This window comes from Aethalodelphis obliquidens, unplaced genomic scaffold (assembly GCF_003676395.1).
Source record: "Aethalodelphis obliquidens isolate GAN/ISIS:26980383/991018 unplaced genomic scaffold, ASM367639v1 scaffold2, whole genome shotgun sequence".
In the NCBI taxonomy this organism is placed as follows: domain Eukaryota; kingdom Metazoa; phylum Chordata; class Mammalia; order Artiodactyla; family Delphinidae; genus Aethalodelphis; species Aethalodelphis obliquidens.
The window spans coordinates 58,371,928-58,389,195 of NW_020837946.1; the positions used below are offsets into that span (position 1 = coordinate 58,371,928).

At 34.3% G+C, this 17,268-nt stretch overlaps 1 protein-coding gene across 3 annotated transcripts in view; it reads left to right on the plus strand.

The window, feature by feature from the left end:
* Positions 1–15,834, plus strand: part of OLA1 (Obg like ATPase 1) — a 167,950-nt gene extending 152,116 nt beyond the window's left edge. For 2 of the 3 annotated variants that reach the window (XM_027128077.1, XM_027128087.1), the window contains exons 9-12: positions 8,917–9,057; positions 9,744–9,840; positions 11,892–12,014; positions 15,318–15,834. In XM_027128077.1, the coding sequence (XP_026983878.1) occupies positions 8,917–9,057; positions 9,744–9,840; positions 11,892–12,014; positions 15,318–15,419 (463 nt within the window). In that variant the 3' untranslated portion in view covers positions 15,420–15,834. The remainder of the gene's footprint in view (positions 1–8,916; positions 9,058–9,743; positions 9,841–11,891; positions 12,015–15,317) is intronic. The other variant, XM_027128093.1, reaches the window with a different exon arrangement.
* The last annotated feature ends 1,434 nt before the right edge of the window (positions 15,835–17,268 follow it).

Below are 17,268 nucleotides of genomic sequence, written 5' to 3' on the forward strand. Positions count from 1 at the left end.
TTCTGAACTCTCAAGTCTATTGCATTGGTCTGTATGTCTAGTCTTGTCTAGTCTTTTGCCAGTGCCACATTGTCTGGATTACTCTAGTTTTATAGTAAGTTTTGAAACATGGAAGGGTGAGACCTTTAATTTTGTTCTTTTTCAAGATTGTTTTGGCTATTGTGGGTTCTTTCATTTTTCATATGAATTTTAGGATGGGCATGTCAATTTCTGCACAAAAGGCAGCTGGAATTTTGATAGATTGCTTTGACTCTGTAGATGAATTATTAACAATGTTAGGTCTTCTAATCCATGAACACGTATGTGTTTCCATTTGCTTTGATATTTAATTTCTATCAATGATGCTTTATAGTTTTTGTTACAAGTATACTTCTTTTGTTAAATATATTCCTATCTCAGTTTAGTTTTATTTATCATCTATAAGCCCTTCATAAATTTAGACCAGTCTCAAAAAGACTGGATGCTGAAGTTTTCATCACCTTTATGATACTGTATTTCTTTGGCACACGACCACGATGACATGTGTTGTCACACATGCTCTCTCTCTCTCTCCCCCCACGTATACACACGTTCTCTTATTCCAAGGATCTTCTCTATCTTTCCCAATCTGTCAAAGATAGTCTTTTTGATTTTCTTCATTTTCATAAGTAGTCTGGGTATGGAAGTCCCATTTCTGATACCATCTACATTAAAAAATTTGTGTCTGTGATAGTTAAATCAAGATTTGCGGCTCTCCCTGTAAATTTATGTTTTGATTATAGATGGAATCAACCTTTGCACAGAAGTGGAAGAAAAGATAGTTTATCCTGGGGCACCATGGCCAGAAGTAATTAAATCTCATCTGTAGGATCATAATATAGTTGGGAAGTTTTCTTGTAGCTAACGGAGTTTCATAGTCTCAAGCTACAAATATTGATTTATATCTCATGACAACTATTGTTACAGAATATTTCTATGTGTAACGTTTAAGATTAGAATATCAAATTGCAAAGAAATGGCAGAGATTCACAAATAGTGGCTCTCAGACATCAAAGTACAGAGTGTTGTAAGGGTTAGGTGCAAATCCCACTTCTAGCGATCATAAATCTAGGTTTTTTCGTAGAGTCCTTAGATTCACAGGTGGTCTAGAAACTATATTTTGAGAAACACTGCCCTAAAGTATCAAAAAATGTACCCTGCTTGGGACCACTTAGTATATGAATGCAAATCCTAACCTGGTAGCCTTGCAAGAGGTAAGAAGCCTGAGATTCAGGGAACATTTTGGAATTTAAGGTGCTCGTTTTGATACATTCTCAGAGAACCTTGATGGTTCTGACTTGAATTACAGTAGTTCAAGCCACAGATTTTACCTTGGGAATGAAAATAATCCCACTATACTATGATTTTTTCTTTGTATAGCCTTACCTGAATTAGGTGTACTTCACCTAATGTTGGTATAATTTTTCACTTCACCATTCTAGTAAATGTGCATACCTCCAATGGTCAGGTCAACTATAGCTTACTAATTCCTAAAGGTTGACTCTGGCAGAAGAGACAGATAGCTAGGAAGTACATACTTACTTCTGAGTGTTCATTACCTAATCTTTTAGATTAACTTTCAGCTTTCCTATTTATTGATCCACCCAACATTTATTGAGCATATGCTTGTGCCAGGTACTGTCATAGTGGTTCTGGAAATATTGCAGTGAACAAAGTATTCAAAAAGTTCCTTTCCCTAATAACTGAGTAAGTGGGTTTACCAATAATGGGTGGAAGATAATAAACTTTAAGAACATATGGGACTTCCCTGGCGGTCCAGTGGTTAAGATTCCGCATTTCCACTGCAGCGGGGCGTGGGTTCGATCCCTGGTCGGGAAATTAAGATCCTGCATGCTGCAAGGTATGGCCTAATTAATTAAGTAATTTGTAAAAACAGAACATAATATATCATGTGTGATGAAGAAATAAGTCAGGGTGTGGGAATAGAGAGTGACAGGAAATGGAAAAGGAAAGGCTTCTTTTTTAAGGTGGTGGAAAGTAACATTTAAGCAGAAATCTGAAGTGCCTAAAGATTTCAGCACTTGTATTTGTTCAATTTCTGGCATATGCCATAAAATGGTAGAATTTTCCACCTTAAAAGGATCATTTAATCATTGCACTTCAGAGTTGTTAAAAACAACAGAACTATTTCTTCTGATGAAATCTGATGCAAAAATCCAGCATATAAAGAATGACGCAGCTCTGGTTAAAATGCAAAAGTGGAGGGTCGAGAACCTCCCTATTCTTCCCCTCTTGCTGTCTCCACCATTTCTCCTCCTAGCACCTCGGGAGCTCCTATAGGGAACCCGGAACGATTTGAAAACTACTCAGCAGTTTGCAGGTGGGTAAACTAAAGCTAAGAGAACTTAACTGCCCGTAGTCCCTCAGCTAGTTATTAGTCAAAGCACTTTGCATCCATTATATACCAGCGCTGTGCTAGGAGAGTTCTGTAGATATATCAGGGAACAAAGACAAGTCCCTGGCCTCAAGAAGTTTTTATTATAGTGGGAGGAGATAACCAAAAAATAGGCAATTTATAGTGTAGGATGGAGTGTGGTAATAACATCTGTCTGTGTGGAAGCTCGGGGAAAGCTCTACGGGAGCTGGTTTCTTAAAGAATACATTGAATTTAGACCAGTTAAGAGGAGCTGCTATCATATACTTAAATGAAGATAACCCCCAAATGTGGTCATTATCAGTATCAAGATGCTTTTAGCTACAAATAACAAAGACAATCCCAACATGTAATAGTTAAACCCAAGGCAGTTTTTCTTCAGGTTTGGTTAATTCAGTGTTCCTGTGACAGTTTCAAGACCAAGGGTTTTTCTCATCTTTCCCTACATCCATTCTTTTGATCAAAGTATGGCTGCTGGAATTCTAGAGGTAAGATCCAGACATAGTGTCCAGCAGAGACACTCTTCTTTTCCCTTTTTAAGAGCCAAAGGAGCCTTTCAGAATCTTCCTGAAGCCCCTAGCAGGCTTCCTCTCATGCCCTATTGACCAGAACTAGTTCACATGCCCACTCTCAGACAAGTTGCCAGCTGGTGAATGGGATTTCTGTTATTTACACAAAGTAATTAGGACTCACCCTGATGTTTTCTCCTGTTTATTCATTGCAAGATCATTTTTAATATAAATTTATTTATTTATTATGATTATTTTTTAGAATTTATTTATTTTATTGATTTATTTTTTTGGCTGTTTTGGGTCTTCATTCCTGCGTGTGGGATTTCTCTAGTTGCGGTGAGAGGGGGCTACCCTTCTTTGCTGTGCGTGGGCTTCTCATTGCAGTGGCTTCTCTTGTTGCAGAGTACGAGCTCTAGGCGCGCAGGATTCAGCAGTTGCAGCACACAGGCTCAGTAGTTGTGGCTCAAGGGCTCTAGAGCACAGGCTCAGTAGTTGTGGCGCATGGGCTTAGTTGCTCCGCGGCATGTGGGATCTTCCCAGACCAGGAATCGAACCCGTGTCCCCTGCATTGGCAGGTGGATTCTTAACTACTGCGCCACCAGGGAAGCCCTGTGGTATTAATTTTAGTGCAGGTTTCTAGTATTTATTGCCATTTGTAAAATAACTGGATTAATACATAATGTTTATGTCATCTTTAAGAAGATAGCCTTACCTTCCATAAGCCTTACTCTTTTTTTTTTTTTTTTTGAACACTGCAAATTGACATTAATTTGCAGTGATCATGTTTGGAAAATGGAAAAGAAAAATGTGATATCTTAAAGTCATTATTTGGGACTTTGAGCGGTTTTAATAGAAATGGCAGTAAACCTGCAAGGGAGGAGACTAGTGTTTATCAGTGCCCCCTGGATTTTTGGTATATCTATACCTTGAACAACATGAGTGGAACTGGCTTAGTAAAGGTCATGTCTTTAATAACATTGACTGAATCATGTTAAGTCACTGCACGAACCAGCCCTGGATCCTCTGACGTATAAGTTGCCTCATTTTCTGAGTACTGACATATGGCTCTTGCCAGCATTTATATTCAGTCAAAAGCAAGATATCAGTGATTTTTTTTTTTTAAAGTTAAGACCTAGATTCACACAGGAAACCATACAAGGTGTGTATAAGGACCTGATATTACCATATGTAACAATTTTAAAGATTTTAAATCTACTTTGACGCTGGAAAGTAGAATAAGCAGATTTGAGAGAGTTCTGATGTTCAACAAAGATAGCATAAATGGTAATATAACTTGGCTTTAGAGCCAAATTGAGCCATCTTTAAAGGATTTTTAGAAAATCAGAATTTGAGTAGCTGGGGATAGTTGAATGGCTGGATGGGCATGAAGTGTAGGAAAGAATAAATTAAAATTCTTATTAAAGTATATTAGAGAAAACTATTTCAGGAGTTTAAGTTTCAAGAATTTAGTTTTATGCAGAATATCATACCATTGAGATATCATCATACCATTGAGATTCCCATTATAAAGATAAGTATTGTCTTGTGAAACCAGTCTCAGTTTGGATATGTATATGAAAATAATGTGTGTATGTGCACCATATGTTTGAATCAGGTATAAAATCTATTTCTTCTTGTGGGTGATGGTCAAAAAAAGTTTGAAAGCTGTTGTATTAGGACACAATAAAATGGAGGATTTAACTCTAGTATGGAGAGCTTCCAGTTAAGAGGGTAGACTGAACCAATATAGGGGGCTCCCTTCTTGTTTCTAATATATAGAAACACCAGAGGAAATAACCAGGAAAGATAGTATTGATGACGATGTGATATTTTTAGAACGCGGCAGGACTTGAAAGCAAGAAAAAGGATTCTCTAGGTGCCAGAAACAAAGAGGAAACTCAGTGATAGTCGAAAGTGTACTCAACAGTGTATGGCCCTCAGGGAAAACTGAGCTCATGGCTTAGAGGCCTTAGTTTCCATATAGGAATAAGACTCAGAGCACAGGCCCAGGCTGCAGGTGCTGGAACAAGGCTCACTCATAAAGCCTAGAAAGAGCTGTCCTTTCCATGATCAGATACTAGAAAATTGCACCCCCCAGCTCCCACCCCTTCTGGAAAAGGGAAGAAACTGTTATTCTCAGGAAACTAGAGACTGGGACTGTACTATAAGAAGAAGCAGGTCAATTTGCATTACCAATGACCTAGTGCAGAAACTCTGTCAAAGTGATCTGGAGCCCAAGACCTTCCATAGGTCTTTCCCTGGAAGAAACAACCACAAAACTATGTCAGCAACCCAGCAGTTGACCACAGATTCTCTTGGAACAAAATGGCTCCTGCCAAATGACCACACATCCAAGAACAACACAGCACATACACAGGAGCCAATGGTTTTGAGAGGTCATAAGCAGATGGCATATGATGGGGCGGTGGGGACAGAGTTATACACAAGAAATTAGAAATAATTAGAGCAGTCTGAAAGGAACTTTTAAGTTAATCTTTTAGAAATCTTGAAAGAGAATAAGAATTCATTAAACAAGTGTAAAATGTTACCCCAAAAGAACAGGTAGATTTGAAAGAGAAACAAATACAATTTTTAGATAAAATTTGTACCTGGAAGAGAAATATAAACCATGTAAATTAACCCTAGGAAAATCAAATTATGGAATCTGGAATTTCAAGATTGGATAAGAAGGTCAGGTTATAAGACCAAAGGTATATTTGAGACATAATCTTTTAGAAATCTAATGCTAGTTTAATATTAAAGATCTCATTTGTCCAAAGACACTAACAGATCATAACCTGCCAGTGCGTCTCAAGGCATAACCCTTTAGCCTGAAAACTGATTGTCCCTGCTTAGTCTCCTTGCTGTGGAATCATTACTAGGAAGAAAAATACAACTAATGGCAGTTCCTCTTTCCATTTGTCACTCATAAGACTTCGGGGAAATCAGTGTGGCTCTGGCTCCTTATTAGTAATCTCTGGCTTTGTGCAATAATCTATTTATATAAATTTATAAAACGAATGCTCTGAAAGTCTTTACAGTTTAACTCTTTAGGAGTGTACTGTCTTTACTGTTTCTTCTCCCCTCATATAATTTGATATTCTATGACAATATCATTATTATTTTGGTTACTAACAGTTGGATAGTTTTCTTTAGACATTTGCTAACATTTGTCTATGGAGATTACTGTTCAGTCACTTTGACAGAATGTACTTGAAATTGTTTTTCTAGTAGTGGTACTGAGCTCAACTTTGATTTTCCATATCCCTCATGTGCCAATAGCTCACATTTTTTAGATGACTACTATAGTTGGGGTATGGTTTGTAGCAATAGAATAGACATCTTTCTGCAAAAGGTAACTGGTCCCAATGGGGTTCAAACTTGTGATCTTGGCCTCATTATCACACTTTTGTAACCATAAGACCTAACAGATATATTATATGTATTTCAGTCTATAATCTTGAAATCAAGTCGTATTTTTAATTACTCAAGGCTTATTTCAAATATGTAATTAAAAATCACTTTGGGACATTTCTCGCTTTTGTTTGATAGTAAAAGTAACAAAAGTAAAGCAGACAGCCAAAGAACCTAACTCACTTTTCATCTTCCCTGTGTTTTCTATGACAGTGAAAGTCACAAACGTGAAGCTTGCAGGCAAAGACCTAACTCACTTTACGGAGAGTGCTACGGTACCTTTTTCTTTTAGTGAGGCTATAGCAGGTCTGATGTCAGTCACTTTAGAGACCTTTAGACCTCAGTGCTCATTTATTGCTAAAATGTACCAGCTCTGCTTCTGCATTATGAAGATCATCTGTCAACACTTTGAGATATTCTCCTTTGTTATTAAGCTTGTGATGCTCTACACTGTCAGGTTTTTTGCCAATTATAGTTAAGGTACAATGGTGTATTCACCAGATCAAAGTCTCACATTGGCGGTAGAGGAATGATTTGTAAGTCTTTATTCATCTGAATTGTACAATAGAACACCTGAGGAATGCAAATAATCCCTCTGAGGAATCTGCAGGAAAGGCTGTTAAAATGACAGGGTAAAACTATTGTTATTCTGAATTGATGTTTCAGCCAAAGTGATTATTTCTTATCTTGTTGTCTCATAACAGTTCTAGTTTTATTAGTTATGTTGACCATATTTATGAAACAAAATGTGTATTTTATATATATGTTATCCTTTTACATGGGCTTGTTTTATTTTACTTTATTAAATCTATATTTGGTATGTGATTTTCCTTTTTTTAAATTACGTATTTGATTTTGACTTGTATAATAAATGTATGTTACTAAACCATTGATGGTAAATTTTAATATACAGTTTTGTTTGAATAGTGTAAGTCTATAAACTAAGTTAGAATCTCATAATGTTATTATAGGAAGAAGTATCAATTTAAATTTTTACTTTTTTCTTTAACCTTTCCTTCATAATTTTAGATAAGAAAATAGCTGGTTTGGATTCCCTATTTTAAAGGACACATACTTTATTCCAAAATACATTTTTAGGGATTGGTTCGTTATTTTTAGGATGTGACCAAAAGAGGAAAAAAAATATTATGAAGACCAAAAACCACTGATAAATATTAAATAAGTAAATTATAGGTTAGCCTTGTATAACAAACATGTATGAACTATTGTGTGAATTTTTCATTCCTTTATCCCATTCTACTCAGTAGACCATATTCTTAATTTTCTAATAACTCTCATCCCTGCCATTTTCTTTGATGGGTGAGTGTTGATGAATTTGTGGTTTAGTTCTTGTGTTTCTTATCCACTGTAGTGACATTTGCATTGTTTATTTATGGATAACTTCCTCACTTTTTTTACCATGATAGTTATTAAAACCTTGGTCTAAATATGGGAGACAAGTGGAACTATATGAGACTATGATATGTATTGAACTATGAAATCCATATCCAGTTCTATACTAAGCTCTATTCCAGAATCATAGGCACATATGCTGTGATTATCTGAGAATAAAAATTAACATTACTAACTGCTGTTAATATTTGTTTACTATATGCCTCGCTTTACTTTTCTAGGTTCTTTACCTACATCATAATATGTACTGTTATTATCTCCATAGGTGAGGAAACTGAGGCTTAGAAAGGTTTAGTAACCTGCCCAGGAATAAAAAGCTAGAAAAGTGGTAGGATCAGAACCTGGTTAATATACTCACTACAGTTATCTCATTTATGTTCTAACTACCACTTGGCTAAAATACTCCACGTTTTGGAACAGATCACTCAATAATGTCTTTTCAGGTAACACTCGATATCAATTTCCTAACTGATTTGGCTTTCCAAACCCTTTTGCTATTAAAGTACTTTATTTCCTCTGTAGTTCTATTATTCATGATCCTACAAAAGTGAGATTCATAAGAACAATGTGTACACAATCAACTAGGTTTTTGTAAATCTATATTTCCGGACTTTTTTTTTTTTTTTTTAATTAACAAAAATCTCCCTCAAAACCAGTGACAACTGTAAAGTCTTGTTAGTCCAAGAAGGAACTGAACCAGGCATATAGATATCTGGGTGGAACAAATTCTGTATTTGTCAGAGCTCTTCGAAATTAGCTGACACTTTTAGGTGTGATTCCTATAAATATAGAACTTTGTGTTTTTGCTTTTTAAAAATATACTTTGTGAAGTAAGGAGAATAATAAATCATAACATTGAGGTTTTCAAGGTCACAGTTGTTAATGCTGAGCAAATTTAGTGTAACTGTAAAAAGTTTTAAAATATTTGTATTAGTTCCTATAGATAATGTGTTAAAGTAAAACTAGATTACAGTAAAATATTATGGCGTATACCTGAAGCAATTGCTGCCTGTTAATGCCTTGACCTTGGAAAGCTATACACAAAAAGATGGCATCATAAAACTGTGCAATTCTTATGAATATGTATGTGCTACTTGATAATAATGAATGTGGTACAGTCATGCATGCACTACAAGATAATGTTGTGCCCTTTTTTGTCTACAGGTTGATAAAAATTAAAGAGTGGGTGGACAAGTATGACCCAGGTGCCTTGGTCATTCCTTTTAGTGGGGCCTTGGAACTCAAGTTGCAAGAATTGAGTGCTGAGGAGAGACAGAAGTATCTGGAAGCGAACATGACACAAAGGTTAATTAGCATTCATTTTCCCTACACTTTATTATCAACTATTTCCTTGCAGTAATTTAATTGCTTGCGCTGATAGAATAATAAATGACAGAGTAATTACCATTATAAAGAGGGAATCTTCTCCTTTCTTTACCATGAGACAGAGTGAAAAGATTTATTTTAAATTAAGTTTTTAACTGTCATCTGTCATCTCCGTACAGTGTTTTAATTATAACATAGGTATTAGTTATGTATATTTTTGAGAAGGAATGATCGCCAAAACTCTTTCGTCATGTTCAGTGGGGGAGGGGAAAGGGTGAATCAGTTGCCTTAATTTTTTCTGAGTAACAGTAATATATTGTTTAAACATTGGATTTCAATCAAATAATTTTGCTTTCATGACCCACGTCCTGGAAATAATTGATATTGGAGGAAAATAATCATAGAATGGGTAGATCAAATTTTTCTTTTTTTTTATAATAATTCAAAATGATATGTTCAGACTAGTACAATTCAAACCAATTTTAGAAGGGATTTTTTAGGAATAGTTATGTGCTTTCTGACTTCTTCAAGTGTATTATGAAAGATGAATGGTCATTTACTAATATCTCTAACATTTTCTGCTTGAAATGAATAATTTTAGCTTTGTACTGATCTCTGGCACAATCAACTTATATGTTGAGTGAATTTGTTACATTTTATTTCAGCGCTTTGCCAAAGATCATTAAGGCTGGGTTTGCAGCACTCCAACTAGAATACTTTTTCACTGCAGGCCCAGATGAAGTGCGTGCATGGACCATCAGGGTAAGATTCATACTTATTCATCAGCTATATCCAGTTCCACACTATTGAATTCAGATTGATATCACTGACTTTGAAGTTTGTCATGGTGGCGGTTAGCTAGTCATTACAGATGAGGTTTTTGTCCAGGATAACTTTAATTATTTGTGAGCTGCTGAACAGTGAAAGTGGAGCGGCATTGATTGAGGCAGGTAACAATTGATTCTGCCTATTACATAGTCTGAATTTCTTCATCCTGTAGAATCTGTCTACCCTCCTCCTGTGGTCAGAGATAAGACACACCAGTATTGTGCTTGCTTAATCTGTGTGACTGGGTTTGTCTGCAGTGAAATTGATGTTGCTTTTCATTTTGTATTCGCTAAGTTTGTTTGGGTTGCGGGTGGTTCTTTCCTCCTTTGCTTTGCTCGGATTACATTTTCAGCAATAAAAGCAATATGACATCATTATGCTCTTCATAGATATACAGTTGGGCTCAAAGAGCTAAACTCAATGTGTAATAATTCATGGCTTTTTAAATTTGAATTCATAAAAGTAGTGTTTATTTTTGCAGTGTTTTATATTCAATCTTCTTTAATAATGTGATATGTATTTTAAATATTGATGTATAACTGATTACCACCAGAAAGAATGACTAATTTATTCCCAGAGGACAATAGAAACTGAACTGTAATGGCTTGCTTTTAAATGAAAATATATTGTAATATGGTAGTTACTGTTGAAAAATATTTTGAAATATATGTAATCCGAAATTGTGTTACAGAATATAAAAATAATGTCAGAACTTTTAGAAATACTCAGTGTCTTATTCATTCTTTTATTATGCTTTTTTAGTGTATGCTACATGATAAATTTTAGGGCTGCTTTGATTTCTGTTTTCACTGACTACCTTAATTTATTGTTACATCTATTTTGATTTAAGATGGATAGGAACATGGAGTCAGTTGAACATAATGTTAAATGCGTTTTGTGAATGTGAGATTCACTTTTCTTTGATCTCCTCTTTCCTTTGTAAAAAAAAATGTTTGATTGACTTAAAACTAAGGTCCTTTTATATAGACTTACAAAATAATGTCAAAGCAAATCCAGGTTGGTAAACAAATTGCCAGGGTTTATTTTTACTATATATTTTAAAGCCTTAAAACTTCCAAACTTAAGTATGTACGGCAGGAAAGATAACATATTCTGGGCTTGAAAATATGAAAGCTGGTTTATTTTAAGACTGATTGTAAGTATCCATGATTTAATGTGCTAAGATATTTAGTCAGGTAAGCATCAGTGAGTAGCCATATTAACCCAATACATCTTTTATTGTAAAAACTGTGCTTTATAGTGTCAGACTCCTTACCACTTTAACATGCTTTATTAAGCAGCCTTTAGGTCACCCATTATTTCTCAAATTTCTTTCCATGGTTGTGTGTGTCTGGAATGTACGTCCTTGTAATTTAACATATGGGGTAATTATAAGACATTTCTCTTCCTGTATCAACTTGAATTTTCCTTTATGATGGTTAGAGGCAGGGTGTATTATGTAAAGTGTTCAAAATTCTATTAAAATTTTATGAGGATTTTAAAATTATTTGCTGAACATATATTGTATGATTTGTTGGAAATATCTTAAAAATATCCCTTTATATATTGATTTTTATATGTTCTTTAGATGAGCTGAAATTTTCAAGGCTTTTTATCTTTTTGAAACCTTTGATAATTCAACTTGAAAGCTATTTAAAATCCTTACTTTTTTCCACTGTGAAGAATAGAAAATCGAAATGCAACCTACGCCGAAACCAGACCACTGCATCTAAATCGATAAATCCGTGGATGACTATTAGGAAAAACAAAGCTACACTTCTTTAATATCTACTGATCTGTCTGTGCTAAATCTGCTGCACAGATAGTGCCCAGTGTTGAAAATGTTCTAATTGTATATCTGACATCTTAACTGATATTAAACTAAGTTTAAGTTGAGTCCAACAGCAGATCAGAGAAAAGAAACTCTACGCTTTCAGTCAGTCATCTTAAATGCAATTAGTTTTCTCTGGTCTTTCTATTCAAAGAAAGGGACGAAGGCTCCTCAAGCTGCAGGAAAGATTCACACAGATTTTGAAAAAGGATTCATTATGGCTGAAGTAATGAAATACGAAGATTTTAAAGAGGAAGGTTCTGAAAATGCGGTCAAGGTAAGGAATTATTTTCTAGTTTCACACTTTATAATTTTTGCTAATATGAATATACTCAGGATTAAAATGAATAACTGTCTTTTAAACTGTGTGTCAGCATTAGTTTTACTATCAACTGATTGAAGAGCTGTAGATGTTTACATGCTTTTTAGACAATTTTTTAAATGTGTAAATTGTCAGTAATTTTGTGGTGTTTTTCTAAAACAAAAAAAATTTTTAAAGCTAGCTTTAAGTAGTTATAAATAATTTCAAAGAATTTGTTCACTGATGATCAATGAAAAATTATACTTATTATATTTGATATGTGAAATAGAAGTAGTATGTATATGTTTAACATTAATTCAAAGAAAGCAATATAAATTTAGTTAAATAAAACCTGTTCTTGCTGAACTTCATGGTTGTACGTTTTTTTTTAAAGATCTTTGGGAACTTGATTTGCTTTCTCAACACTAGAGGGCAGGTCCAAAATTGTGCTTTATTTTAGCTAATTAAGTATAATTTGATTTGCATCCACTAATAGTGAAGCTGTGTTATACATGAGTAATAAATGATTTCTTTTAATGTAAATTCTGTTGCAGACTTGATTTTGTTTGACTTTATTAGGTTTACTTAGCAAAGTCCAGGGGGTATGTCATCTCTCATCAATAAATAGATAGGTCAAGGGATTAAACTAACATTGTAAAAAGGTTTCTTTATCATTAACTTAATTTGTTATTTGAAGACTACTGTAGAAACCGTTAAAGAATTTAAAGAGGTCTCTTGTGTTTACTATTTCATAATTTCAAAGGAATGCAAAAAAGTTTATTTCAAGTTTAGTTTATTCTCACTGTTATCATTGGAAAGATCATCCTGAACAGCAGGACTATAATAGAATTGTTGGAACCCCAGGAAGAGAAGGGAAAAATCTTGGTATAATTGGTTCAGTGTGGAATGAGAGCTATTTTGTTTTTTTAAAAAGGAATGAAAGAAGTTACAATTTACAACTAAACAAAGTCATTAACTTTCCAACAGTGTCATCTGTGTCGATAGATAAATATGCAAATATGATGTATTAAGGTTGGACTTTGTCAAGAACACTAATTAGACTTGAACCATCTCAGATTATTTCTCAACATGCTACATGATGCTGGCATACATTTTTTTCATAAAGATGATTAAAATAAGGATATTTTTCTATTACTAGAATTCAGAAATCAGCTGCTTCTTTTTTATACTCTCAGGGGATAAGCCTGTTTTACCAACCCTTAATAGATGTCTATGTTGTAATAAACTTGAAGATATATAAATTGTGAATACTTCCTTCAACAATACAGGGAAATTTTTTAATATACAATAAAATAATATTGCCTACTTGTAGAAATGCTTAACACTAACTGGGAGCTTTTATACAATAAATTGGAAAAGATTGACCTCTGGCTTTTCAGCTTAGAATACCATGATGTATTTTATGTGGTTTTTAATCTCCAAAACTAACATTTTGAAATTTGAACTCCAAATAAAATGAAGCATTTATGAATTTCTTTTATTCAACAAATACTTACTTGCACATTATCAAGTAGATTTTAGGTTTGAGAGCAAGATTGTGTATATGTGTATGTATGTATATGTATTTCGAACACCAGTACAGCATAACTAATTTAATGCCAGTGTTGTGAACTATATACTGAATAGCTCTGTGTGGGCTTTGTAGTCTACAGGGATATCACATTATTAGCAATCATATCTGCTTAGGCAAAGCTGGCTTCTACAGATGGCTGCTTTCAAGTGCAAATGAACTGGTTAGACGTGTCTTGTTTAATACATACTCAAGATTCACAAATGGGTATTGATTTTTTTTTTCAACCAGTGTTTCTGATAGCAGTGGAAATGGATTAAATGGTCTCTAGAGAATTTAAAGGAACACTGTCACCTTTAATTAGTAGTAAACTTGAGTGATAACAAAGTATATAAACTTACATTAATATGTCATGTCAATATGTATTTGATTTAAGTTGTCTATATAGTTTTATAACATTGGACTTTAGATTCTCAAAACAAGTAGCATATGGCCTTCCATACATCACAGCTTTACAAAAATCATGTGTGTGTGTGTGTATGCCTTTTAGAATGTTAGGGTATACTGGCTTTTTAAAAATTAGCTTCATTTTTAAAAACACTTATTACTAGGTGTTTTTTTATATGTGGTCTAGATAATTGAAATATGCTTACTAGGGCTCTATGACCTGGTTTGTTGATTTTAACCTCAGATGTATGATCTTTCTTAGTCTTGTTTCTAATTAGTATAATTGCATTTGACTTTGAACATTCTTATCAATATCTTCGAAGGGAAGTACTAATCTGTTGGGCAAGGTTTCATGTTCTCAGTAAATTCCAACAGAAGTAAAATACTTTTGAGAATTTTTTCCAAAAGCTCATCAAGTCCTCAATGTTGAGTGGTCAGTGTGGGGTCATGTGGGACTGGGTTGGTTGTGTGCAGTGTTAAGTGAGAATATGTAGATGTTGAAGAGCCTGTTGTGCTGAGGATGAAGTGTGTGTGCTGTGCCACGGGGTGAACCTGGGTCTCTGTAACTGCCGCTTGTTTATGTTAGAATTACCGGAGGATTGCTGTCTTGATCTACATGCCAGCGGGTGGAATCAGTTGCTTTGCTGACTAATTTACAAGTGGAAAGTATATCTGTCTTTGCAGTTCCAACCTATTAGAGTCTGCTTATAACTAGGGCCATTAGTCAGTAAACTTCTTTGTGTTCAATTCTAGTATACACCACTATGTATTGTCATTGTCAAGATCCAATTAAAAACTACAGAGAAATAGTTTAAAATCTGTACATGACAATTGATAATGGTTTTCTTTGTAGCAAGCTGTCTTTTTGGCATCACCAGTATCACCAAAGAATTTCTTTAAGCAAATAAAGCAGCTTTAACCTAGTTATATAATCTTTTTTCCTGCCTGGTTTGATCTGTTTGTTACAGTGACTTGCCGGATGTTTGCAGACACATCAGAAATGTACCATAAACACCATGTAATGAAACTTAATGATATTGGTATAATTACATTTATGTACCAACAATTTAGTGGAGAATACATTATGATTATGTATGTATGGAAAATCTAGTGCTGCCCAAATCAGGAGTACTTTGCTCCTCTCCAAGTCTAGTCTTGAACTGTGTGCCTTCCTGTATTTCTTTTTTTTTTTTCCTTTAATATGACCCAAGAAGTATAATACTTTTTGTGTGTGTTCCTACCATTTACCTTATATATTTAATTGTAAAAAAACTCATTTCCTCTGTGTTTCCTGTTTACAGGCTGCTGGAAAGTACAGACAACAAGGCAGAAATTATATTGTTGAAGATGGAGATATTATCTTCTTCAAATTTAATACACCTCAGCAACCGAAGAAGAAATAAATTTTAGCCATCACTCAGATAAACGTACAACTTCCAAAAGGCATATACTTTTTTTTTTAATTAAAATTTCTGAAAACTGAAAGGGCAAATAAAGTTGGGGGGATGGGAATCTTCTACAAACAGAATTATTTTTATTTGTTTTAAAATTAAAATACTGTGTACCTCCAATGAAGTGCAAGTTCACTAAATGTGAACAGCTTTGCTTTTCACGTGATTAAGACCCTACTCCAAATTGTAGAAGCTTTTCAGGAACCATAATACTCTCATGATACTTCATTAATCTCCATCATGTGTGCCAAGCCTGACACATTTGACAGTGAGGACAATGTGGCTTGCTCCGTTTTGAATCTACAGATAATGCATGTTTTACAGTACTCCAGATGTCTACACTCAATAAAACATTTGACAAAACCAGCCTTGGTGTGTTTGGGGATGTCTGTATTGACTGACTGTGGTGTGCTGAATGCGATACGGCACCTGGCGGTGGCTGATTACAGAATTTTAAGGCGTGTGTATGACACAGCAACTAGCTTGTGGGGCAGCTGCAATTGTATCTTAAAAGTGGGTCTTTCATAGGAATCAGAAGAATAGTATACCAGGGATTTGTCTCAAGAAAGTTAATTAATTTGTAGATGGACATTTATAAAAAGATGATGGTAATGATATTACAGAGGATATAACATAGGTGACTGTGACCAAAAAGAAAATAATGTTGGAAAAAAATTCTGCTTCAAAAATTAAAGGATTTTTGTTGTTGTTGCTGTTGTTCTGACCATACTGAATAGAATGTTCATTTTTAATCATTCCTTTGAAATTATGAAATTATTGTGAAAACTAACCCTTTCATATCTGGTGGGTTATATTTTTGTTTCAATTCAGTAGTGAGTGTAAAAAGTTCATTACTAAAAAGGTTAGACCTTGAAAATTACAAAACTTCTTAAATACTTGCTATTAAAATATGTTAAGACCAGTTGAAATTTTAGTATGTATAAGTTAAGCACTTTCTAAAATTGTAGCAGAAAGTTCTGAAAGAAAATAATGATAAAATAGTTATCTGGAGATCATTTGCCGCTTAGCCGCCGCCTTTTATGATGACAGTCTTAGAGTTTCCTCCTCCCTGAGCCCTCCCATTCTCTCCCATTTCACACTCCTGCAAGACTGCCCTTGTCCCCATCCATGGCCCTTTTGTGCTCCTCTGTGATCAGAAGACCATTGCAGTGGAGTGCAGACTCCCACCTAGGCCAGCCCTTGCCTCTCTACTGTGTTACTTTGTTACACTAAAGATAAGGAAGTTTTAAAACACACACACATAAATTTAGCATTGAAAGTTACTTAATGTAGCACAAAAAGCAAGAAAAGAAATGATTTTAAAGGCAATTTGCTATACAGAGGAAAGGTTGTTTAAAGAGGATTCAGTTGAGTAATGAATACAGTTTAGAAGCTCTTTAGTGAGTATGTTGTTTTTGAGAATCAAATAGTGATATTCTTTTGCTAACATAAAAATTAGTAAACTTCAGCAGGGAAATAAGAATAAAATGAAGTGAAAAGTTGTTTTTTTATTTTTATTTTTTAAGAACTGAGTAAAACAAATGAAACTCAGGTACAGGTGCAGTTAACCAAGTTTGCAGTGAAAATTCCTGTTATACTTCTATACTGGAGGAATGTAGAGATTAGTGGCTTGTTAGGGGTGTCAGCAGTATAAGAAAAAAGCCAATCTCTTGCTTTTGAGTCCTTTCCAAAGTAAATTGCATAGACTTCTTAAAGAAGTTTGGAATCTCATTAAAAATCCTTTAAGATTGTGTAATTTTACTTTCTCTAATTTCTAATGTGATAATTGCATATTGTAGAA